This window comes from Charadrius vociferus, unplaced genomic scaffold (assembly GCF_000708025.1).
Source record: "Charadrius vociferus isolate BGI_N301 unplaced genomic scaffold, ASM70802v2 scaffold410, whole genome shotgun sequence".
NCBI classification, from domain to species: domain Eukaryota; kingdom Metazoa; phylum Chordata; class Aves; order Charadriiformes; family Charadriidae; genus Charadrius; species Charadrius vociferus.
In genome coordinates this window covers 2,106,406-2,133,181 of record NW_009646499.1, presented here as the reverse complement: position 1 = coordinate 2,133,181, position 26,776 = coordinate 2,106,406, and the positions used below count along the sequence as shown (strand labels likewise).

Below are 26,776 nucleotides of genomic sequence, written 5' to 3'. Positions count from 1 at the left end.
CAGCATTTGGTACCGTATTTTTTTGTTGTTGTTTATTTGATACCTTTCCCTTTCAAAGCCAGTAGTACCTGGTAGTTTCCTGTGTCAGCAAATTGCTTGTACTTTTAGGATTTATCTGTGTTTCCATCAAATGCTGCCACAGGGAGTTATTTTAAATTTATTTTCTGCAAGATTACTTTCATACAGAAAATAATCTCTGTAGCTCTCATGTTCTCTGCTCCATGTGTTCTTCTTCCTATCCTCGGTCATATGCCTCCAGGGTCCGTAATTTGTCTGGTCTTAAAATTACTTGGTTTACCGACTATTCTTTCTTTCTAGCACTGGCTGTAAAAATGGTAAAGTGGTACAAAGGAATGAAGTGGGACTGCTGCGCTAGGTCAGGCTACATATGGTTCTTGGCTCATATGTTTCGCAAAACATCTTGGGTGTTTTTCTTGAATTACTGACATGAAATAGCACACTTAAGAAGATGGCAATTGCATCCAAGTATTCAGTTCTGTTTAATGCCGGTTTAAAGATGGAAGAGCTAGAAGCTGCATGTTCAAGGCCATGTGTATCAACTAAAAATTGTTTTTTTTTCCTTAAGGTTTTTTTTAAAGATGGTAGCAGAACATTTCTGTCCGCTGTAAGCAATGGATTGAACCATGTGTCTTCCTTTGCCCAGGCATACATGGGAGCATCAGTTTTAGTTAGAATCACCTTGAAATACACAATAGATGCAGTTAGACCATACTGCGCCTTAGCTGTATTTGGTACTATGCTGAAAGAGGGTGACAAGGCAAAGTCTAATAAAGTGTAGGCTTTTTGGTTTTTGTTCTCCGCTTCAGCTTCAAGACCTATTTTGCATGTCAGGTTTTGTTCAGATTTTCCGGTGTGGTCATGTTTTCCTCATCTAGAAGTGTGCATGAGACAAGTTGGTTTCAAGTGTAGCTGACATTAGGGGACTTTGTTATGCATTATTGATGACTAATTTGGTAATTATATGAATAGGCTGGCTGCTTATGCTTTTGGTTGTCTTACATGCATATTCAGAACTGAAAAACTAATACATGCTAACGTACACATAGTGGGTCAATTTTGCAAGTGTCATTGAAGGAAGTGTATGATTCGTGAGATGTCTTCACAGTGACATATCGTCATTAGGTACAGATTCTGTGTATCCTGGTGCTTTGTATATAACACAAAACATCCTTCCATACGCTGTTTCCTTGTTAAGAATCAGCTGGAGCGTAATGTGCAAAAGACTGGCTAAATAGATTAGATCTCTATAGGAGTTCCAATTTAACTGTCAAGTTCCTTGATGTAGCTTCCTAATTTTCTGCAGCATAACACTGACATTCCCTTTCTGAAAAGCTATCAAGACAAGCAGATCATAAATTAGTTGTCAGGTACACCAGTATGTTTCTATCCATATCCTGATCAGCCTGCAAGTAGTTCAGAGGATTTTGCTGATTATTCATTTTTCCAAAAATAAAAATGTATTTATAAGTAGTTATGAACCTAAAATACATGATCTCTTAAACTTTGTGGTATAAAAATTGTTTGAGGTAAGAGGGCTTTCCTTTGCCAGGTAAGTTACCACTTTAAGAAGTACAGTTTACAAGAATTTTCCATGCATAAGGATGTGAGTTCTGTTAAATGGTTGCTATCTATAAGGAAGAAATCATAGCTATTTGGTGCTTTAAGTACAGGTAAATATTTGAAGTCATAAGTCATTGTCTTACATCTTTTTCTCTTATTGACATGGCTTGCACAGGGTACTCTGCCATCCCAGAAACTCCTGAAGCCAAGAGGACAAGGAAACAGTCTTATTTCAAGCATCGAAGAGGGGTACAGTTCCTAGATGTGTCTTCAGACAGCGAAGATGAAGAACCAAGAAACTTCAGTGCTGTGAAAGAAAACAGGGCTCCGAGGAGAGATGTGGTTGTAATGTATGCTTTAAGCCAGTTTTCTGTAATGTTTGTGCAACCTAGTGTGATGTTCTAAATTGAAATACTGAATTGAAAATCAGAGGCTACGTTCTGCTTTACTGGTTTTTGATTTACCTGCTCCTAACTAAACTTTACTGGATTTCAACGGGAGAAGAATCCAGCTCTTAAGTGTCATCTCTGAGAAAATGGCTTATGAGGGAGGAGTTCTGTCGTGTTGAACGATACGTGTGATGTTCATTATATTTGTGCTTTTGCCCCTCTAAAATCCTTTTAATAGCACTTGAAAGCTTAACCATAAAAATGTTTGCTTTATTAGTTGTAAACTGTATGGGAGTTGACTTTTGCTCATTTCATTTTTATGAAACGGTAGTGGACAGGAAAGCGAGTAGAGCTTCAGTGTGTAGTATGAGTTCCTGAGCTAAAGTTAAGTATTAGTTGCATGATGTGTTTGCTGTGCTTAGTGAAAACTTTTTTTCTTTAGTGATTTGGAAATTCATATTTTTGAATTAGCTGGGAGAGAGGAGAATAAGGTGCAAGAGTCACTTGTACTGTCAATGCTGCCTTATTAGCACCCACACAAGAGAGACAAGATGCTGCTAATAAGGCAGCATTGACAGTACAAGAGAGACAAGATGCAGACAGACATCTCGTACAACCAGTTGGAATGGTTTTAAGAAACCCCTGCTATTTATTACCTGCTAGTTATATGTCTGTGTGACCAAAACGTGGTAATTTTCTGTGCCCCTTAAATGCTCTTGTGTTAAGCAAAACAAAATTGCTTAACCTGCTTTTTTGAGAGTCTAAACTAATCTGGGGAAAACTTTTATGGTAATAGCAACCTTAGCAGGCGTAGTCTCTTGTCAGATTTTCAGTTCTGCAGAGCATGGAGTTACTGGAGCTTGTCAGCAGAAATGAAAGAATGCTTTTGCCTGCTGCTATTACCTGAAATTCTTGATTTTTATTTTTTTTTCAACACATCTTCCCCAAAGCTTCAACTAAAGGCAGATGCTTGGTAAGAAAAAAAAAAAAAAGTAGTTAGCAGAGTGAACTCCTGTCTATGGTTTAAGTTGCAGAATGTGCAAGGATACAGAGACAGCAAGCTGGTCACATGCGCCAAATTGTCTTGCGTGCAACGCTATGTAAACATAGTTCCACTGCTTCTGGGATCAACCCGGTTTGGAAGCAGTACAAGCGGTTCTGTGCCACGTGGGGCCGATGCTAATAAGCCGTGCAGGATCCAACTTGAAGAGCTGCAGCTTGCTATTTCTGTACTGTGTTCCAGTTAACGGGAGTGAGAGATGGACAGCAAAGTGGCTCCTAGTGGGGCTGATGAACATAAGCTACATCCTCTTGTACTCTTCATCATTCCTGTGTGGCCACTGGTCTCTTATGCACCAGGCAGCCCAGCGCCTGACGCTTTGGCACGGTGTGTTGGCTCAGGTGCTAATCGATGCGTCCTGAACCCACTAAGCTGTCCCACAAGTGGCGTTCTGGTTGAGCTAATAGACAAATCGAGAGTGTGGCAGGAGTTAGCTGGGATCTGGCCAGGCTTATGAACTCTGCCTTGTGCTGAATTTAGCCTGGCTTTGCACAGAATCAGTCAATCAAGTGTCTTTGCCCTGTGCATTTTAGTGCACGTGTTACCTAGTGTTTGGAGGGGTTGTGAATTTTTTTCTTTTTGCAGGGTATCCCAGCCCCCCTTATCCTGAATAAGGGATTGAGCAGAAAGTTCAGAGCGGAAAGTACAACTTTCCTAAAAGGAAGCGCGCCGCACTTCACTACCAGAGTCACTGTCTGGGCTCTGTTGGAAAAAAGCGGAACTCTAACACGTTTTGTGCGTCAGAGTCATACTCATTTAGCACTTAAATGAATGTTTCTTCAGGCTTGATAAGAATGTGATCATATAGAGAGGACAAGGTTTATGATGTGTGTAACTCTGGCTTTGTTGACAAGTATCTAGATGTTAATCCCCTATAGGAAAGGTAAGGGTAATTGCAGTGTTACCATATCTATTTGGATTGATTTTTCTTTTTTTAAATGCAGTTGATAAAGAAACTTTTTTCGTTATCAAGGCAAAAAGATCTGCAATATGCTAATGGAATTTTAATATGCCAGTTCACTAAGACTTTTTTTAAAGTGGATGCTGGATTCGCCTTCTGAAGCTTACAGCTGGATAGCTTGGTGGCTTGCAGAGGAATTTGAGTTATTTTTTGTTTTGAGGAATTTTTTTTTCAATCTAAGAGGCACAACCACAGACTCTGTGTAGCTGTGTGTGCCTTTTGAACAGGATGGGGAGAAAAGGATTATTTGTTGAACAGTTGTCTCAAAGTAGTGTATAACTTCTACGCAAGTGGCACGTTACTACTTTTTTCAGAACTATTGCAGTCTGCCTGTTGCAACTGCTAAACAAAGATACAGTGAGGAAAAAGAGGGATTTTTTTGTTTGTTTTAGTCTTTTGTCTATATCTGTGTAAAGAGCCCTGTAGGCAAGCCTTTTTGATGGTGAAGTTCCTATGAAATGGCAAACTCCATATAGTTAAATTAATTTTCATTCAGGAAATGAGATTTTTATGTGTCTGCGGAAGGCAGTAGGATGGGAGATCTGTGCTTGTGTTCAGTCTTGTCTGTGCAACTGAATATCATGAAAAATGTATAGGGATTGCTTTTCCTGCAGGTTAGCGCTAATAAGAAATCTTCCAGTAGATTCAGGACTTGTTTTTTTTCAGAAATGTTCTTCCCATGTTTAGCTGTTTAGGATGCTTCCTAAGGATCTTTGAATTTGCCTTCGCAATGAGCTGAGAACTGGGACAGAGAGTTGATACTGCACCTGGAAAGTTTTTACAAAGAACTTATCCACATCTGTTTATCCGTTGGGCAAACAAATCCTAGCAAGACTGAGACAGACTTGAGATGGTCTGATGTAATTTTGGTAGTTGAAATGATGAAATGTATTAAAATGATTGTTCCTAAATTGGCAAGTAACCTTTCATAAGCATAATATAAGGGTCAGTCATGGTATTTGCCTTGTCTGTTCCTCCTTTCTTCTTTCCTTTGCTAAGCTGAAATGTGTTCATTGCAAACAGAAGACATTACTTAATTGTATGTGCTTTATTGTGTCCTGAATAGAAGGTATCACCTTGGGTACAAGTTGGTTCAGTGTTACTGAATGCATCTAAACATGTTTTGTATGATGTTTTGGTTTACAGTAACGTGCTGGTAGAGCAAAACATTCATAAGAAAAAATAAATTTTAATTCTTTTTCTCCTCTCCCGTACATCGTAGCTCTGAACAGTCTGATGATGATGAACAGCCTGAAGATGAGCTACCCCAGTTGGCGTATGTAAATGGTGGGGATCAGATGCCAGCTGTGAAGAAGGATGTAGGGGAAGACATCAGAGATGCAAAGCTGCAAACACTGAAGGAACTTTTTCCCCAAAGAAGTGACCAAGAACTACTACAAGTAATAATGCTCTGTTCTTTTGATTTATTTTGATGACTATTTGTAGACAGTATTCCTAAGCTTCTGGCTTTATTAGAGGAAACAGACTTAATTGTTATTAGCAAAAGGGTATATCAAAGTAATGTATTTTAGAGGAACTACAGCCATGTAACCTTCCCATATACACATGCATGCATACACAGGCACTTATGTGTATATATAAAAATGAATATATGTATACGCATGCACACTTTATATTTATTTATGTATGTATGTAAGCCTTTAGATCAACTCAGTAACAACAAACTCCAGTGTATAGAAAATTTGTCTATTACTTCTTTCTGTTGTGGTGTTTAATCTTAATTTTAGCTGTCTTGGTTGGTAACTATTGATAACTGCTATTGTTGGGAGTGTGGCTTACTGATTAAATGCAGAATGGGTGAAATCATTGCCATCTTCTCCAGTAGATGAAACAGTGCGTCCTTGGATTTATGAAATAAAATACTCAAAGCCTTTAGTGCTATTAGTGAGGCAAAAAGAGAGTAGGTTTGAACTTACTGTAATTCATTCATATTACACTGACATGTGAACCTGAGATATTAGCAGAACTGTAGTATATAGAAGCTGTGTACATTTTATCCACAGTTACATATCCACAACATTTTTTAAGGAAAATGAAGGAATATTAGGCAAATTTATTGTTCCTTCATGAAGTGTCTGGAACAGTCTGTCCTGACAAACGCTATGCAACTGATGAAGGCTATTAAGGAAAAATGAAAAGGAAATTGTGTTTATAGCAAAATTGTAAGGTACTGTTAGCAAAGGTGGACAGATGCATGGGAATTGTGATTCCTTAAAACTTCATTTTTTTGTTTTCGTATGTGTATTCTTTAGGCCATTTGCTTCTGTTGCAGTTATCCCGCTTGCAAAAAGCATTCTAAAAATCTTATCATACAATTAATTTGTAAAATGATCTGTTTTGAGATTACACATGGATGGAAAGAGAATCTAGGACTGAAAAGAAGTATAGATAAACTTTGAGGCATGTTATAAGTTTCATGCATGTACTTTCAGGAAACAAACCAATGGGACATAACAGTACACAGACATTTTATGAGTTAAGTTAGTTTTTTGGATCATCTGGTTTTGTGATAGTAACATTGAATAGTTTTTGGGGGAGAAAAAAAAAACCACAAAACTTTTAAGTAAACCTGTATGGTATGTTTGTGAAGTAGGAAAAAAGTGATAATAAATGAGACTGTACTAAAAATGTTTGGCAGTAGGTTTTTTAAAGTGTTTCCAAATACAGCTGACGTGATCAGGCTAGCCAATTTGATACCTGTTAATTTGGTTCTTGGATTTTGTAATACATGTATTTTTTGGGGTGTTTTTTAAAGCGTACTTCAGTTGCGCTGATCTATCATTGTTCTCTCTTCAACTGGATTAAATCTTGCCACTTAGCAGTTGACTTTTTTTTTTTGCAGTTGATAGAATCAACACACACAATGGATGAAGCAATAGCTGCTGGCTTGAAGTTCAGACACAAAGGTATGTTTAGCAAAAAAACCCCACCAAAAACAGACTTAAGAAGCTGTAGCTAATCCAGTGAAATCAACTTGGTTGGGAGGTATTTTAAAAGTGCTAAAGTGTATGCTAAAAGTTAAACTATTGTTTGTTTATTGTAATAACGGAAAACTTAATTACAGGCTTTTGCGAGGGGAAAGGTGAAGAGAGGATGCAGACCAAAATCCAGAAATAGAACAAAAAAGGGGAACTTGTTCTGTGAAGCTCAGGATTGCTTCGTATGTGGGTCCTTAAGTGATTTCTGTTCTTGCTGGTTCCTTCTTCCCCCAGAAGTTTAGGAAAATAGTAATGGATTAGCAATAGTAATTCTAAACGTTGTAGGCAAGAAATCTGATGGTATGGAAAAAATGTACTGGAGTATGTAGCCACTCATAACTAGATATTGTGTTAAGGCCCATCACAACTTGGTCTTCGGGCTGACATCAAGACTTGCTTGTAGTTCTGAATAAGAGCTATTATTCTTAAACATTAAACAAATCCCCACAGTTCTCTAGCAAAACATCCTCCAAACAATCCCTTTGAGCCCTCAGAGCTTATTTAGGGTTTTTTAGTTCTGTGTCTGAGTTTCTGCAGTCTCATGCTGTTACCTAAATAGAAAAAACCCAACCAAACAAAAGAACAAACAAAACCCCCAGCACATGATGTAGGAGCGTGTAGAAAGTGATAAGCATGTAAAAGGGTGTCCTGGTTTGAGGTAAAACATGACCAATTTTGTTCAGTAACTTTGCTTCTTAGCTGGGCCTCTTCTGGCTACTGAAATTAACAGCATATTGTGCAGACACTGTTTGCTCTCAGAGTAGTAAGACCTGTGTTTATAGCTGATGTCCGGGCATGGTATGCAGAGAGGCTCTTGCTTATACTTATTGCTGTAACAGCCAAGGGCAGCTCACTTTATTTGCCCCGTTGGAGGGTCGGAAGCAGAAAAGCATAGTGGGGTCCCACCTGCGGGGAGGAGCGGACAGGACAGGTGACCCAAAACTGACCAACGGGGTATTCCATCCCATCTGCCTCATGCTCAGTGTAAAAGCTGAGGATCAAAGGGTCAGCTCTCTTTCTTCAGTGGCCAATGTCCAAAGAGGACTCTGTCTGTCCGTCTGCCGTTGATCCCAATCCTGAATGCAGATCAGGCATCCAGTTCCTGTCTGTCACTGAGTCCAGTCTGGGACTTCCCCAGTGCCAGTCAGTGACGTGATTGTAATCCTGGGAGCTTGATACAGTTTTGTGTATACTTCATTATTTCCTTTTTATTTTATTATTAATATTTCATTAAAGTAGTTTAGTTTCTTCTAAACTCATAAGTCTCGCGCTTGCGCTCTCTCGCTCTCTCTCATGCCCCTCTTTTTGGAGAGGTAGGGGAGAGCATCTTTCGTTTGCCCAGTGGCCAGTTCGGCCCAAACTGCGACGAAGAGTCTTCATTCTTGGGCTTTGGGTTTGTTTCTTGACATCCTCTTAGTCCAGGGTTAAATCTCTTGTCTTACATTAATCTTTTTGACTGATTTACTAGGCTTGATGGGGAAGAGTCAAAGGTTCGTGTGAATATTAACATAATTATAAAAAGCTAATCCATTTCAGCAGTCTCCATCTCTTTGTAGTTCAGTTGTCCATGGTTGTCCTGAGAGATCTTCATTGTTTGGATACAGTGGAAAAAGCTATTTATGATCACACTTGATTATTTCAGTTGTCCTAAGTGGTTCATGTGTCTCTTCATGTGGTATCCTATGGATTTGGAAGCAATATGTCTAGGAAGCTCACATGCTGAGGAAAAACAGTTTTACTCCCTTTCTGAAGTAGAAGATTTTTTGCTAATTACGTTCCCCCTGTTGAACTTATCATATTTTTATGTATAACTTCAAAGGTTGTTAACAAACACTGGAAAGCTTTAAAACATTGGGCTAATCTTAATGAGGGCTTGCTTTTGTGTGTTGTTTGTGGTTGGTTGTTTTTTGTTTGGGTTTTTTTGTTGTTGTTGTTGTGTGGGGTTTTTTTGTGGTTTTTTTTTTTTTTTTTACCCAGCCAGACCAACATTTTGAGGTTGTCACTGAGTGCATGGTCAGATTCTACAGATGAGACTTGTGGATGCTGGCAATAGAAAACTAAAGCTGGCATGGTTTTGAGGGACATGCTACTTCTGAGTGCTGCTGCTCCTGGAAAAACACTTCCTGGAAGACTATGATTACTTCCCTTCCAACCTAAACTATTATATGGTTCTGTGATTAAACCAGTTTAAGCTAATATGTGTCCTTACACTTTGTTGCAGTTCAGAGTGTTTGAACTAAACCACTTTGATTTCTGGTATGTAGGCCCTGCCTTTTGGCCATTTTTGTGTTGATCTAAGAATGCTGTTTCACATCCTTTCAATATGAGCCCACAGAAAAATTTTCTTGGCAGCAAAATTCTCACTAATCACAGCTGTTATATAAAATGTTTAATTAGGAGTAAGCATGCCCGAAAGTGATGGTATAAATCACCTCATTTTGGACACATTTTTTAAAATGTGAGAGAGGCATTACTGAACATCTGCTTACCTGTGTCAATTTATGATATGCTCTACTTGTTGTGAAGTGTTGAGTGTGTGAGAGGTCAGGGACAAGATACAGTTTTGTGAAGCAAAAGTGGCTGAGCCATCTTCAAATTTTTCTGTTGTTTCAAAATGACAAATCTTGTATTTATAGCTTGAATTCAGTAGTTGTATATAGCTAAACTAAGAAGCATTGCAGATGACATATTGGTATGAAGACTAGATGTGGCATACTGAAAATGTGTGTATGAGTGAAAGATGTGAAGTTATAGTAATATCTGGTGCTTGTGGTTTGTTTCTGGTGGTGTTTTCTGTACATCGTGAAAACCATGAAATCGGCAAGGGTGCTTTTGAGCTGAAGCCTCATGTAAACTTGTCTGATGTTCACTGCTTTTTGAACAGGCAGAAATGACTGTTTCTTTTGTAGTGGTGGGAGAAGTCACAGTAATAAGGGGTTGGTTTTGTAGCAGCAGGTAACAGTGGAAGTAGTTACAGATGCCTCTCTAAATTTTGAAACCCTGGAGCTGCTTTTCTCATTGCTCATTAATCATGAAATTTATAGAGGGAACAAGGATTCCTCTGGAAGGTCTGGTGTCCCCTGCCTCCACTCCAAGGATGGTTCTGCTCTAGCAGTAACAGAGTTTCTTCATCCCCTCAGCTGTATGCTGCCGTAGAACAGGAAAGAATAATGAAAGCGTACCTTGTAAAGTGAATGTCTTCAGGAAGTTGGGATTTTTTTTTTTGTCACTTGCAGATGACGCACACAGTGTGATTTCTAAGTGATTGTGTGTTGATAGGTTCCTGATACCATGATCCTTTGCTACAGTTCAATTGTCTCTAAAATTGCTTGTGATCGGGCTTTCTTCAAAGACTATTGAGTGCTCAGCCCATGACTTCAAAGCAGGGAGATCTTCGAAATATTTTTTTTTTTTAAGGCAAAGAGGTTTGCAGGGTCACTGTTCATATTCAGAATTATCCATCCTGAATGCGGTTTTAATTAAGCTTGAGCAGTAATCAGCTTTAATTGAGTTTTAATGGAAGTTCTAGTTGAGCTTGAGGTCTCCGTGACTTCTAGTGCTTTACCCAACAGCAGCCTGGCAGCCCTTAGCTTTGATATCAAGACAAACACACATTTCTCAGACTTAAGCTAGTAGTGTGGCTTTTCCTGGCAATATTGTTTAAACGGGGTTCTTGGGCAGAAAGGTCAAGGTCTGAGTGGTGAAGGAGAGTTGTCTCCCCTCCATTGGCACATTCTCTGCGTGCTTTGAACTGTGCCTTTTGTATGTATTTATACCTATATATAGAAAAACGTAGACACTGAAAAAAATCTTATCGGTGTTTTCTGGTATCTTGCCAGATTCTTCATTTAAGGAATATTTGCTGATGTTTTACGTTTCTGCCTTTGGGATGTTTTAATGATTTTTTTTCTTTTTTTAAATAGTTTTGTTTGATGTCGGCGAGTCTAGCAGAAAATTTATTTGAATTATTTCCACATTCTTTTTGTGAAAAGATGTGACTACTTAATTTTCCACAACTAAAACTATTTTGATCACCCAGGCAGTCTTTTGGATTGGAGAGCAAGTGTGCTTTTTTTGTGTATGTGCGTGTGCTTGTTCACTGGTCTCCTTTGGCAGCCTGGGGGTGAGGTTGGCCAGAGATGCTGGTATCGAGCATCGAAGCTCTGCAGTCAGTTGTTAATCCAAAAAAGATTTAACTTGCAGTACTGTTTCAGATCAGGGACTAGGAATTTTTACAATAATTTGGTCTGGTTACAGTTGCTGCTTCAAGGAAAGCTAACGTGCAGAAATAGTGGTAATGTGTTCTAACCTTCATGTGCTGTGCACGGCGGCAGTCAGAAAATGCACCTGACTGGGCAGGTCTTAATGCTGAGATGATAATCTCTTAATAATCACCAAGGCTCAAAGATATTCAGAAAGTTCTGGCTCATATGAACTATCCATAAGGAATATGGTTATCACTGATATTTAGTTATCGCTGACTTAATATGCATAGTTTTCTTTCAGATATTTGGAGTTAATGTTGAAAACTCTTTGGTGGTAACCTCTCCAGAGTGCACCTGAGCCAGAAATCAGTCATCAACACTTCCACATTGGCAGTGATGTGCATATTCCAACTCACAACTGGGGCTCGGCCCTGATTAAATACCAACTTTCCAAAAGCAGTCAGCTTGAGTAAAAACAGACAGACATACTTTTATGCAACTTGCGTGTAAAACTCTTGGCAATTATAAAAAAAAAAAGAGCTATTTCAGTTGTTATTTATGAGAAGTAATTGCTTGATTAATTGCCAAACTACTAAAGAAAATGTAGAGGTAAGTAAACATCTGCTTTCAAGCAGCTGCTTTGCTTGACGTTTCAATATATCTGTCGACTATAATAGGAAACTATAATAGTGACTGGTAAACATCTTGTGCAGTTAATAACCAACACTTACTATAGTGTTGGTTTGAACAATCCTACTGTTTTGGGGTGAACTTAATGAAAGTAATTAATTCTTCTTTTCTGCCTCAATTCTTTTTAAAGTTGCTTCTCGTAAAAGGAAACTAAAAGATTCTCCCACAGATTCCAAAAACAGCAACGAGCAAGTCTCAAAAAAGCCAAAAGCTGATTATGTAAGTACTGGTTGTTTTTTTTCCTCACTGTGCATTGTAAAATAAGTGGAATTACCTGACTTGGTCAGTGATGGTGGTGTCATGAATTTGGTGTGTTGTATCAGAAAATCCAATCAAATTCAAGGCTTGCCATCAGAATAAAGGTTTTCCGCTTTCTTCCCCTTGGCAATTCTGAATGGACTCACCTGCTTTGTTCTGTAGTGTTTGTGGATTTGTATCCCAGTAGCTTGTTCACCGCTTTCACAGAAGTGGTTGGTGGCAGGTGAAGTATGAGAGGTGCTGGGTACTATACGGTTCTTGTGAGCATCAGTGGGAGTTATTAGCTACGGATCACCTTGCCTCATCAGGTCATGCCTTGTGTTTCCTCAAATAGAGGAAGTTCAGCATCTGTTGATACTGTTCTTCTGTGTTATAGGAGTGATGGTTTTTAGGTGTATATTTGAAACTGACTTAGGGAAATCTTTAAAAGGAGTGAATTGGTTACGTTTAAAGGAATGATTACTTTGACCCCTGCTAATAAATAGGAACTGTGTAATGATCCCGGTGTGTTCAGGTTGGTATTTGGCAGGACTTATGCACAGTCCTACAGTGTTGTCATGAGGCCAGCTCCCAGGCATCCCGGTAGATATCCTTGAAAACCACTTATAGTAGAGAAAGGGAATTCTGCAGTAAATACTGGAGGCTGGATGGAGGGTGGTGACTGTCTTTGTGTTGAAATGTAATCAGATATTGTCCTCGGTCAGAACAAGATGAAGAGAAAACAGTTTTCCACGAAAGCAAAAATAATATTACTCTGATATTCCCCTACTTTCCGGAGGAGAGCTGTGAATTTTGTGAGGCAAGATTTGCTGCGGTTTGGGTTTGTTCCTCCTTACCAAACCCCTGGGTTAGGTTACGATGGAAACTTTACTGAATTATTACCCAGTCAGCCCAGCAAACAATGCTTCGCTGGACCTGGTTTCCTGCAGCAGATTGTTTTCTGTGCTGAACACTTCCATTACAGTTAAAAGGGGAAGGATTGGGAAAAACAAAGCTGAAACGTGGGTTTTTAGAATTCATAATAGACAATTGTAGTGAGAAAACTTTCAGGTGCTTTTTTCTCACTCCTGCTTTTCTTCTGGTTCCTAAGATGAGCGTACTTTGCCAGCTATTGTACGTGCTGTAGCTGTACTCCTAGTGATACCATAGGCTCATTGAGGAAAGGAACCCTGTCCTCTGTTGCTCAGAGTGCTTCTGGGGGATCTGGTTCGCGCTCTTTCAGCAAATAGCATCATTCAGCGAAGTAAATATTGACCAAACCTGTGGGCATCTCTGCTGTAGATAAGTAGATCTGTAATCACTTTGCAGTCAAAGCTCTTTGAAGAAACTTGCATAATTCTTTGTGGTGAATACATAGCAGAGCAGCTTGTGGCATGTAGAAGTTTTGGCACTCGTTCATAAGAAACCTCCCTTTTTGCAGGCTGATAGTAGCTATTAGTGAAGATATTGTTGATGAAGGCTTTTGCCAGCTTTTGATGTGACTCCATGGTGCTCCACAGTATTTGTGGATTTTTTTTTTTTTAACCTGTAAATCTTCATATAAATACATCATTTGACATGTTTATAGGCTCAGGTGGTTAAATACTGCATGCTTGGTAACCTAACTGACTGACTGTTAACCCTGCCTTAAAATATCGTCCAGAATCACCACTAACTCTTTATTTTAAAGAAATACAAACTAGATAGTTCTAAATTATTTATATTTTGGTGTAACTTTGCACTGTGTATGCTTATCAAGTAAAGAATGCCAGTTTTTCATGACTAAAGACATTTTCTATGCTTAAGAAAGTTTTGGTCTTATTTTGATCATTGGCTATGTATGAGGAGTCACTTCTGCAACTTGGATTTAAGAGCTTTTGTCATTTAGGGTGACTCTTTAAGGATAAGCAGTATGGATTAGGTTTGATTGTTTTAAATACTTTTTTTTATGTTTCTATGTCTGTAATTTACATTAAACCTTACAGATTTCTTTTTTTAACATAGCTGGATGAGTCAGAACCCCAAAGACAATGGGAGAGGCAAGAGATGCTTGTGAAGAAGCTGCAAAATACATTCCCTGGATTGGATAAGGAGGTGAGCTCATGTCTCCTGATGGCACTTCAGGTTTTGACTTCTTAAGAAAACTGCAGCTGTTGATAGTGCAAGTGAAACAGTCGTTACACCAGCAGCACTTTTGGAAAGAGCCTGGGGTTGGAAGGACTTTGCTGTATTTTGGAACATAACTTGCCCTGAACTGAGAGGAGTTGGATGTAATCAGGACATAAGGAACTTCTCATCCTAATTTTTTGGTCCTGTGACAAGCCTGGCGTAGTCAAATTTGATGGTTTATTATAAAAATGCATGGGGAAATTATCCCTCCCCCTCTCTTTCACATTCTTCTCCCCGGTACAACTAGATATATTGTGCACTTTGTGTTAGTTTAGTACCTGATGATACTCAGCAATTGGTCAGGGCATTTTAATACTGTGTGTTAAATTGTTGGAAGCAAAGCTTGTTTATGTGTGTTCTTGCCCTTTTGAGAAGTGGAGTGTAGCTCTGCCTAAGCTTGAGTGTGTAAGGATAAACTGAAGGGGTTTCTCCTTTTATTGTCCTTTATTTTGAATCATTTGGTTTGCAGGGGTTTTCTTTGCCTTGTGCAATTAAAATTGTTGGTGCCTTAAAGTTACCATGCACAAAAATGTAGTTTTTGCTTACCTTACCACAATACAAAATTTCTTATCTTTTACTAGGAACTGAGAGATGTACTTCAGGAACATAACTGGGTGTTTCATGAAGCACTGGAGGCCCTGAGAGTATTTGCAGAAGATGATGAGGGTAAAGACAGATTTATAATCCATTTTATCCCAAGACAAAACAAAGAGAAGTAAGACAATTTTTTTCTAATGTCCAGCAATAACAGTCCTGACAGCACTGTGCCTACAAACCTTCACTGATACTTGAAATAAGTATAGTGGGGAGGATAAAAGAAAGAAACTCAACTTTTCTGTGTTTTTAAGTATCATGATTATCTTATCTTTTTGCTCTGTAAGTAGAGATAAATATCTCTGCCTTGCTAATACAGATTTACATAAGAAGTTGTAATTACCTGTGGGTATATCATAAAATATATTTTGAAATGTGTCAAAGCTGACACCTGCTTCCCTCCTGCTTCCTTAAAAATACATTTTGGTTTTTAACTGGAGTAATTTGTAAATGTGTAATTGCAAATAACTGCATAGGTGACAGGTGATGCACGCTATTTTATCCTTTTAAAATATATTCTAGGAGAGAAAAATACTAGAAACAGGCCTTAAATTATGCAACCAATTTATAAATGCCAGTGCACTAAATGTGGTAGGGAGCAAGAACCGTTGATTCCATGTAAATCTGCGAGTTATAACTTCAATACTATCTCATGAGTTGATTATTTTTCAGTGTTACACAGCTGTCAGATATGTACATGTTTTGTTGTAGCAGCCATTTAAGTATTCTTGGGGTAGGATGGTATTCTTCATTGGATTCTTCACAAGGGGAGAGAGCTATCAGTATATGCGTGAGGTTGGGTCCTTGCTGCTGCTTCTGAGAAGACAGCCATAGGGGTTGGAGTCAATCAGCAGCAAGCTGGGATTGGGCGGAAGAGAAAGAGTTGTGAGTGCTTCCTTCCAAAGAAGGAAAAACCCATGCAAGTAACTTCTGAAAAGGACTTTGCTCACATTCTGTTAAATAACCTCTATCTTACTTTTAGACAGTAGCTTTATTTTCGTCAGAAATACCTCATTCTTCCAGTTTCTTTAACAAGTGCGTGTTTTTGTTGTTCCACCTCTAATGCTGTACTGAGATGCATTAAAATGGCAAAAATACATAATCAACGTGGTGAAAGTAGGCTTGTTTTCTGAAATCAGCAGAATTAATATCTCTGCAGCTGGGTGGAGTGAGACCAGTATCTCATCCCAGCAATACATCAGAGTTCTTTACTATCTGCTCGTACCTCAGAGCTTCTGCAACTCACACATATTACATAACGTTGATCATCTTTATTTTAAGACTGTTACTTAAACCTTCTGCTGTTTGAGCAGTATACAGATTAGCATTGCTCATCTTATACTCACAGGTGGTACTATTTACATGTTTTAAAAAGACTTGTGTGGTGTTTGTTCTTCTTTTCTCTTAGTAACACTTGCTGTTGAGTAGTTGTGTATTAAATACTAGAATTGTGTTTTATGTCTATATAGGTTTTATTTTGGAATAACAGTGGGTTTTTATTTGCCCTTAACCAGTATGCATTGACTTGTTGCCTTCTATATTGCGTGCAAAGGCATGGAATTCCCTCCCAAAAGTGAAGCTTCTGACTGGACCGCAGCCTCCACCAAGAGCAGAAGTGACGAGAGTAAAGAGAAGCCGAAGCAGAAATCTGGGAAAGAGCAGAACGGCTTTCGGAAAAAGGACAAAGGCAAAAAGAGCGTTTGGAGTACTAAAAGAGAAACAGAAGATTCAGAGGATGAGTCGGCTTCCGAAGATGGTGGTAGCTCCCTTGACGAGGACTACAGCAGCGGCAACGAAGTGATGGAGGATGGCTACAAAGCGAAAATCCTCAGCTTCCTGCAGGATGCTTCCCCGAGTGAACTGACTTTGATTCCCCAGTGTTCTCAGAAAAAGGCTCAGAAGATAATAGCGCTCCGGCCCTTTAACAGTTGGGAGGCTCTGGTAGGTCTGCATTCTTCTCTTCCTATCCCCAGCCTGCCTAGAGCCAAGGTGGCTTCAGCCTAGGGAGGCTTAGATGGGTGGCCTTACCCTGATTAGGCTAAAATGCTATGTTCCTCCTAAGCCAATAGCGTTTCAAATAGTGTCATATGACCTGATTTTGAATGAATTAAGGGGTGATTTTCCTGGAAAACTCAAGCTGATTGGCTGACATTACTGTCACTCACTCTGTAGCACAGAAAGTTGGTTGATTTCACTGCAGAAGAAGAAATTAGAGCTTTCACTTGGGAAGGAGGTGTTTGCTAGCCTGTTCTGAGCTCTTGTAGCTGAAAACCCATGCAGAAGGCAAGAACGTGGCAGGACCTTTACTGCAGACACTTGAACAGCAGCAGCAGCTTCCAGGGTAGCTCCATGATTGAAGGTGCCAGCATGGATATTTTCAGTTTCATACAAGAAACAATCGTTGTCTTTTTTCTTTTTTCTTTCTTTTTTTCTTTTGTCTTTTTTCTTTAATCTGCTGCAGCTTAGTCTCTAGCATGGTTTTGCTAGCTGAGCAATGCAGCCATTTTTTTAGTGGAGCAAGCTGCTGTGTTTTTATTAATAAAAGGTAAAGCATCAGAAGGCTAAACCACAACCCACAACAGAAGGGAAAACGATATCTCTTGGTAAGTAGATTATCTACTGTCACTGGGATGTTACTTTCAAATGTTTCCCATGGTTTGTTTGTTGCCTTCACATTTCATGCAGTTTCAGTTAACTGCAAGACATCAGACCTGGTTAGAGCAATGTCCTGGTAAGAAATTTGAAGTGCATTACGGCAGGTTTTCTTGGTTTAATTTATTAGTGCTTTGGATTTTAAAGCAGTAACTGTGCGTAGGCCCTCTGACAGAGCAATTGGTATGTTTTCTCATCACTATGTGTTCCGAAACCTCCCCCGCTGATGTATGCAAGATGGGCTTTTATTTTTTCAGAGCAGAATAGAACTTCTCTAATACCTGTAAAACAATAACGTTTATTATTTGGTGTGTGAAATGTTTTACCACAAAACAGTAAGAGATACTAAACAGATTTTTAAGGGAAACAAAATGATCTTTGTATGTTGTGTCGCAAGGGGGGGAGGCAAGAGGAGGGTATTTGAAAAAAATACAAGGTACCGGTATGCTGCAAAAGAAATCCGTTTTGCCCCAAGCCTTTGGCTTCTCACAGAACATCTGTCATACGGCTATTCCTTTCTAAACTTGTTGGATTTTGCCTGAGCTTAATTCTTTGCAGAAATATTTGCTACAGGGCTGTTCTCCTTTTCTCTGTGTAAAATATTTAACAGGAAAAAAAAAAAAAGCTGCATGGGCCTGTTTGCATTCAAAATTTGTCTTTCATAAAGATTGCTGCTGTCAGCAACCACATGTTTATGTAGTATTGTGAATACATGCCCAGAGTAGCAGTAGTGTGCAGCAGATTTTAGCAGATGGTTCATATCAGTGTGGATTTAATTGTTTAAAAAAAATCCAGTAGCTCAGTGACCCAGTGTTTTTCCTACTAATTAATAAGAGTGGTAGAATAATGGAGAGAGCTGACTCAGTTTCACCATTAAAGAAATTGGCTTAGTTTTAAGGTCTCTTTTTACTGTAACGGTATCTTTTGTAACACAATGCAAAGCACTAGAAGTTGTTACCACTTGTTCATTACTAGAATTGAGGAACATCTTAAGGCTTTCAGCCTGAGATTAAGACTAAAGCCTACTTATTTGGAAGTTGAATGTCCTTTTCCAGGAAAACGTAAATTAAAATGGCTTTTCTTTATTCTAGACAAGCTTTTAAGTTGGACTAAGATTATTTTTTTTCAGATGGATTTAAACCAATTTCAAGCTTGTGAAGTTAAGAATGCTTGAAAGTACTTATTCTTTGGAGCACATAGTTAAGACACATTTTTAACATGATCTAGTAACATTTTAAAATGCACAGAAAATTTAACAAACAGTTCTCAAAAAATAAATGGAGAGAGCTGAAAATGTCCTTGCTCACAAGGATTAATTCTTTTGGCAATTTAGAAATGCCTATACTATAGATCAACTACATTTTCCAGGAGGGTAGTTTAATCTAGTCTCCAGTGTTGGAGATGACTAGCTGGGAGAGCCTCCTTGCACACACCAACTTGCATAAAGAGTGCTCAGGTATGTCCTTGAGGTTTTAGGTGTCTGTCTCCTCATTTGGAGAAGAGATGCTTCTCTGTGCGAGGACCTGTGGCCTCTTCCCAGAATATGTTGTGTGCGTAGGGAGAGGAGTAGGTAACAAAATAGATTAGGATGTGTGCTCTGAGAGAACGCCTTTCTGAGTGTTCCTTGTATTCACAACTTCAAATTGCACGTTGCTTTCTGAGGGCAGAAGGTCCGTAAGGGTGGTCCCAGCTGCCTGCGCTGTAGAAGCAAGCCCAAGCATGGAGCTGAGACAGAAGAGGAGGTGTGATGCCCAAATGGGAGATGCTGGAGCAGAAGTTCGTGAGGAGTAGCTCTCCCCTGCTGGGAACTGGGGGTTATAACACAAAGGGAGCAGATGGGGATGCAGGGGTAGGCAAACTAAAGGGTGGTCAGCAGAAAGTGGGGCTGTGAGGGGGAGGGAGAAGCACCGAGAACATGGCTGGTTGTGGAAGGCGAGGCAAAGACGAGGGTTCAGAGCAGACTGCAGGACAGGGTGAAGAGAAAAGTTCACCTCCGTGTGTCTTGGTCTGATGTCATGTGTTGGGTAGCTTTTGTGCAAGGGGCCGGTGTTGAGCGATGTTTTCCTCTCACGGTGCTGGCCTGCTCTGTACCGGCTTCATGCTCTACACCTCCTCGGGATGGACACACGTTACTAAACCAACAGTGGTTAGAGATACCTCCCCTCCTGGTGGGTCCTTTCCTATGTTGGCTTCCCACCTTCCTCTCCTGTTTGCTCCAGGGTCCTGGTGACACCCCACCAGCACATGTTGTGGGCTGTCAGACAGCAGGATGTCTTTCCTTGGTGGAAGCACTTCTGGGCACCCGTTGCCCTTCCTCCTCAACCTCACTCTAAAAAACTCATCAGTGCTTAGTTATATTTTAATAGCGCTCTCTTTTCCAGATTCTTGGAATTGTCTGGTGTTGGACATGGCAGCTCTCGGTGCCATTTCCTCAGCAGACAAGCTGTAAACATGGTCATGTAACAGCAATACCTGCCTGTGTTCAGTGCATGCCCAGAAACAAGGGCAGAGCCAAGGCTGGCTCCCAAGAAGCTGCCCCCCAGCTGAGCCTTTGGGGTCTGGGGAGGCATTCTGTTCCATGGCCTGTTGTGTGGGCCCAATGCAATTTCACACTGCCTCTGGTAAATGCAGGGGTACAAACTGGAGGGACTTTACTGCTATTTAGCTTCTTATTTTTAAGGTTTGCAATTGTTAACTGCTTGAATTTCCTTTTAGCATAGAAACATACATATCTTGAGATTTGCTGTATCCTCTCATTTCATTTGCGGTAGTATTCTATCACGAAATAAACCATCTCTTTTAGCATTTAAAGCCTTTATGTGGATTAAACAATGTCTGTTGTTTTTAAAATTTCTTAAGGAGTACATGCAAGTTAAACCGATGCAAAACATTACATAGAAATTCTGACAGCTTATATTTAGCTTATCGCTTTTTAGGGGCATGGGAGAACTGAGCAGTCAAAAATGGACTTATCCATCATATTCTGCATATTGCAGTAGCATGTGAGCTAGGAGATATAAACTCCAGGGAGGGTAGCTTTGGCTTTTTTATCATCTCTCATTTTGTTTGGCTGCACATGTGCAAACTGGTATGAACACCAAACAAACTAGCAGGAAGTCCAGAAGCACCTTGCACCAAAGCACGCTGAAGGGAAGCAGCAAATGCATCAGGTTAGAAATGGGAGCCACTTAAAGTCAAACTGGGGTTTGGTGATTGAGGTTGAAGCTGACTTTCACCCTTAAGCAGTAAAGTGAAATCCTAAATCACCTTCAAGTGGTGTAAAGTAAGCCTGAGCAGAGCATGCTGGCGTGGTGGTTATGCACTGTGTGGCGCTGCTGCAGCCTGGGACTCCAGTGGACCTTTCTTTGAAGTGTGCTGTGGAAGCTCGTGGGTTCAGTTGTCCATGATGATCTTCCATTTTTGAACCTCATTTGAAAAAAAAATGAACCTGGGGGGATGTCAGAACCTCTAGTAAATCAGAGGCCACCTGAGGATCTGCTTTATGTTCTGCACAACAGGGTAACATCATGTGTTTCACATGTAAACCAGTCCCTGAAGTTTTTCTTGTTATAACTTGGAGGTGAATGTTAACATGCTGACACGAAACAATACAATTTCTGTTAATAACAGATGGCTTAATTCTCCACACCTTTATTTATAGATTACCGGATTTATATTCATGCCAACCAAAGCTTTAGGCATCAAAACAAATGTTGAAATTTTTAATCGCCTATTAAAAATCATGTTCTTGACTTCTCTTTTTATTTCTAAATAGAGGTGTCTAGTTAGAAAACTTCTTCGCAAGTGTTGACATGTGTGCCTTGGCCTGGTTTAACCTATGAGTGTTGGTAAACTTTCTGGGTTTTGTTTAAAATGAACAAAACCATAAACAAAACAAAACCCCCAAAACTGTAAAAGCAGGCTGTCAGCTCCATTTTTTTTTTTATTATTATTTTTGAGGTTTTTTGAGTCAAAGCATAGCCTGCTTGTATACTTCAGCTTAACAAAGCTTGCTTTTACTCTGCAAGATGGCAATAACGATCAGTTACTTAAAGCAGAGTAGCTGGATCATACAACCCCCACATTCTTACAGAATATGGAAAAAGGGACTGGCCGCTTGAGAGGAATACAGGAACGTCGTCAGAGTATGCAGGGATGCAACAAGGAAGGCAAAGCCCCGCTTGGAATTAAACATGGCAAGGGTTGTTAAGGGCAACAAGGGCTTTTCCAAGTACATCAGTAGCAAAAGGAAGACTAGGGAAAATGCACATCAGACTGCTGAATGAGATGGGTGCCCTGGTGACGGAGGATGCAGAGAAAGCAGAGTTTCCGAATGCCTGCTTTGCTTCTGTCTTTACTGCTAAGACCGGCCCTCAGGAGTCCCAGATGGTGGAGGTAAGAGAAGAGGGCCTGGAGAAAGGAATATTTTTATTTTTTTTTCCTTGGTCGAGGAGGATTGGGTTAGAGATCATTTAGGCAAACTCAACACCCACAAATCCATGGGTCCTGATGAGATACAGCCATAAGCGCTGAGGGAGCTGACAATGTTATTATGAAGACACTCTCCCATCATCTTTGAAAGGTCATGGAGAACGGGTCCCTGAGGGCTGGAAGGAATCCAGTGTCACACCAGTCTTCAAAAAGGGCAAGAGGGAACACCCTGGGAAACTACAGGCCGGTCAGCCTCACTCCATCCCTGGAAAGATGATGGAACAGCTCATCTCTAAGCATGTTGAGGAAAAGAAGGTTATTGGGAGTGGTCAACATGGATTTACCAAGGGGAAATCATGTTTGACCAATCTGATAGCCTTCTATGCTGGAATGACTGACTGTGTAGATGAGGGGAGAGCAGTGGACGTTGTCTGCCTTGACTTCAGCAAGGCTTTTGACATTGTCTCCCATAACATCCTCATAGGTAAGCTTAGAAGTGTGGGTTAGATGGGTGGACAGTGAGGTGGATTGAGAACTGGCTGAATGGCAGAGCTCAGAGGGTTGTGAGTAGTGGCACAGAGTCCAGTTGAAGGCCTGTAACTAGCAGTGCTCCCCAACAGTCAGTACTGGGCCCAGTCTTGTTCAACATGTTCATCAGTGACCTGGATGAGGGGGCGGAGTATACCCTCAGCAAGTTTGATGTTACAAAACTGGGAGGAGTGGCTGACACACCAGAAGGCTGTGCTGCGATACAACGAGACCTGGACAGGCTGGAGAGTTGGGTGGAGAGGAACCTAATGAAGTTCAACAAGGGCAGGTGTAGGGTCCTGCAACTAGGGAGGAATAACCCCATGCAGCAGTACAGGTTAGGGGCTGACCTGCTGGAAAGCAGCTCTGCAGAGAAGGACTTGGGAGTCCTGGTGGAAAACAAGTTGCCCATGAGGCAGCAATGGGCCTTTGTGGCCAAGAAGGCCAGTGGTCTCCTGGGGTGCATTAAAAAGAGCATGGCCAGCAGGTTGAGGGAGGTCGTCCTCCCCTGCTACTCTGCCCTGAGGAGGCCACATGTGGAGTACTGTGTCCAGTTCTGGGCTCCCCAGTTCAAGAAAGACAGGGAACTGCTCGAGAGAGTCCAGTGGAGGGCTACGAAGATGATCAAAGGACTGGAGCATCTCTTTTGTGAGGAAAGGCTGAGAGACCTGGGTCTGTTTAGGTGTCAAGAGGATAGGGCCAGACTCTTTTCAGTGGTGCCCAATGACAGGACAAGGGGCAACGGGCACAAACTGGAACACGGGAAATTCCATCTGAACACAAGAAAAAACTTCGTTACTTTGAGGGTGACAGAGCACTGGCACAGGCTGCCCAGAGAGGTTGTGGAGTTTCCTTCTCTGGAGATGTTCAAAACCTGCCTGGATGCCATCCTCTCCAACATGCTCTAGGTGAACCTGCTTTGGCAGGGGGCTGGACTAGATGGCCTCCAAAGGTTCCTTCCAACCCCTACCATTCTCTGATCCTTTTTTGTAAGGAAGGAGTTCTAGGAGGATATATGCCTGCAAAGTCTTGTGCTAAATTTTAAAATTCAGAAAAAAATGGGGGAAATTACATCGCTCTTAACAAAAGAATGGCAAATCCAGAGGATCTTGTATTCTCCAATTGTTTAAGTCCATTTATGAAAAGGAAGATGTCTGTTCTTTACAGTGAAATAACTTTTATGCATAAATATATGTGAAAATACTATAATTACAAGTATGACCCCAGTTACTGCAGAAATAAATTTATTGGAAGGTTTTACACTTTCTGCAGATGGCCCTGGATGGAATCCAGGAGAAGATGAAGGGCCTGTTTTGACAAAACTTCAGGCTTCTTGGCTCTAAAATGGAGAATATCCATATAGTACTGAAGATACAAAGTTTAGAGGAAAAAAAAAAAGTAACTAGTGTGGACTTGAGGAAGCATGTGGTGGAAGTAAAGCGTCTGTGTCAAAATTAATAATGCTTCACAGTTTAAAAGGAAATAGAAATCAGTAATTTTTTTTAATTAAAGACACGGTGTCACATGGTAGGTCTGGTTGGCACAAGGTTGTGAGGATTTTAAGAGTTCAAATTTTTTTTATAGTTTTTTTTCTATTTTACAATAGAAACCCTTCAGACACATTGTCTCCCTTATTTTAAGATATGTTTTACAATGCGAGGAGCTGTAATGATGAGCTTCAGTGTGGATTCACACAGTTTTGGAGCGGGCCAAGAGTGTAAGGAGTGTTTGGAGAGGAGATCGGGACGCTGTTGCTGGCTGCTACTTGAGTTGCTGCCTGCAGCAGCTGTGCATTTTCACCATGGCACCTTTGCTGCTGTTACCAGGGTTCATAGTATAATTTTTTTATTATTTTGCAGTTTACAAAAATGACTAAGACTACTGGTTTGTCAGAAGACATAGTGTGGAACTGCAAGATACTGCTGAAAGAGAGGGACGTGGTTCTAAAGCTCATGAATAAATGTGAAGATATTTCAAATAAACTGACAAAACAAGTAACCAGGATTACTGAAGATGGAGGATGTGGATGGAACATAGAGCAACCCTCCATTCTGAATCAGAGGTATCTTTCTCTTTTTTTTAATATTTACAAGGCTGTTGGGTAATAAGGTGTACTTGAAGACTGGGATTTTCAAAACTGTAGTCTCTGAAAGTAGAGTTGCAAATGTTTGACGCTTTAGCAGCTCTGTGAGATGGATAATGATATGCAACACTTGAGGGAATCCAACACACATTTTTAAGTGTGTCAGGGAGGCTGGTGAAGAGGATAAGAACATAAAAAGCCAAAAGATATAATATCTCAATACCTTGTTTTACTTGCTCCAGTTTTTGATGGATGTAGAAGCCAACCTTGAGTGATGGGATTGTGAGTTGACAACTTAATTCAAACAAAAGGCCTAACCATACTGCTTCTGTAATGGGCGATCTTATATTTCAAAGATGCCAAATTGAAATGAGCAAACTTGTAAAGTTTATCAGCTGGACAGAAGACCTCAGTCAGGAAGTTCAGATGTACAGAATGATCTGGAATTCTGTATCCAGGGGGAGGGACACCAGGGTTGTATTGGGGAGTAAAGATTTTTTTCAGAGAGGTAAATTGGTAAGGATGTCCAAATGGATGTTGGGAATAAAGAGAGAGTTTAGGAGTAATGGGGGGGGGGGGGGGGGGGGGGGGGGGGGCATGGGCATTATCCTAAGGGTTGGGAAGCATAGGGGTGAAGTGGGAATGGCTGGAATAGCAGCCTGGATTAGACTCAGAGGCTGTTGGTGGTAAATAGCAAGGGGATTTTCAGCTGTGTCAGAATAAAATCGGAAAGGAAAAGGGAACTGTTTGGAGGGAGCTTATTAGTGATGTTTCTTTGGAAAAAGTGCTGAACTAGGTGACTTGCTATTGAGTGTGTTTTTGTGGGTTGTGTGTGTTTGGTGTTTTGGTGCTGACACCACCAGTAATTGTACAACAGCGCAAACCTAGTGATGCAGCTGCTAAATGCCACTTAATTCTTCATGTATTTCAAAAATTAGCAGTTGTGTAACTACTTTTAACTAATTGTGGATCACTGGTTTAACATTCATTTTGGTCATTTAAGTTGTGTGAAAACTCAGATAAACTACTTAGTTCAGAAATGCTCTTTGGTATTCAGGTGACTGATTAAGTAAAGCTGTGGTTTTCACTACACAAGGAGATCTGGAGTGCATTAAAACTTAGGCAGTCTTAAACTTGCCATTCAGTGATTAACATAAGTGTAAAGTTGTGTTTCAAATAAAAGACGGTAACACATTAAGTTTGATTTCTGAACAGTTTGGAACTCAAGCCATATCAGAAGATTGGTTTGAACTGGTTAGCACTGCTGCATAAACACGGATTGAATGGCATATTGGCTGATGAAATGGTAAGTGTGGAACTGATTATTTAAGAACCGTTAGAAGTTTTGGAAACATGACTTTGTTAAATTCTTTCTTTTCCTAGAAACCCCAAGCAGATTATAAGTAATTTGTTTTAGCTAATATAACTTAAATTGCAAACAGATTCTCCAAATGTTTAGAAGCTGCTGAGCTCATACTTTCAATTTGAAAGTCAAAGGCAGCATAAGATTCGTGGACGCTGATAATTACAAGTCTCGTGATATCTTCTGATACAATGGAAGCAGTTTCTACCACAACAGTTTATTCTCAAACTATTGATTTTAATAGCTCCTTGCGCACAAATATAATTCATTCTACTTGTCCAGCATTTAGTTGTAGTGAGGCCCTATCTTCTACATTTCTCCATCAGTTTCAAAACAACTGGTTAACAATGCAGAAAAAACTTAGTGGGTAGAAACCTTTTCTGCTTCTCCAGCATTTCAACCATCTCTTGTCACTACGTTCCCCTTCAAATAACAGAAAGGCTTATGGGTTTGAGGTTTTGTTTGGTGCTGACACCACCAGTAACTGTACAGCAGAGCAAACTTAGTGATGCAGCTGCTGAATGTGTTGTCAGTTGCGTTTAATCCTGGCTGCTAGTCATCTTGTGACAAACCACAAGTGAATGGTTGGGTTTGCTTCACTAAGACTTAAGGCAGCGTTTCTCAACTTCCATGTGTTTCGTATTTGTAAGAACTACCTTATGTGCGTATTTTGTGGTAGATAAGATAAATTTCTAAATCCGTGATACAGAGGACAGGAAAGTGAGTATTGGGAGAAATGTTGGCTTGTCTTAAAGAAATCTGATTTCCATATTAAATTCCACTTCAAAAATAGCTGGAATATCCTTTGTACAACTGGCTCAAATTGAAACAAAC

The 26,776-nt window shown here is 40.1% G+C and overlaps 1 protein-coding gene across 1 annotated transcript in view; it reads left to right on the top strand.

The window, feature by feature from the left end:
• The first annotated feature begins 1,743 nt into the window (after positions 1 to 1,743).
• The window catches only part of SMARCAD1 (SWI/SNF-related, matrix-associated actin-dependent regulator of chromatin, subfamily a, containing DEAD/H box 1), a 35,971-nt gene continuing 10,938 nt past the window's right edge, over positions 1,744 to 26,776 (top strand). The window contains exons 1-9 of the mRNA XM_009883009.1: positions 1,744 to 1,931; positions 5,214 to 5,391; positions 6,855 to 6,918; positions 12,016 to 12,104; positions 14,127 to 14,216; positions 14,873 to 14,957; positions 16,438 to 16,826; positions 24,356 to 24,558; positions 25,795 to 25,885. Coding sequence (XP_009881311.1) covers positions 1,744 to 1,931; positions 5,214 to 5,391; positions 6,855 to 6,918; positions 12,016 to 12,104; positions 14,127 to 14,216; positions 14,873 to 14,957; positions 16,438 to 16,826; positions 24,356 to 24,558; positions 25,795 to 25,885 — 1,377 coding nt within the window. The remainder of the gene's footprint in view (positions 1,932 to 5,213; positions 5,392 to 6,854; positions 6,919 to 12,015; positions 12,105 to 14,126; positions 14,217 to 14,872; positions 14,958 to 16,437; positions 16,827 to 24,355; positions 24,559 to 25,794; positions 25,886 to 26,776) is intronic.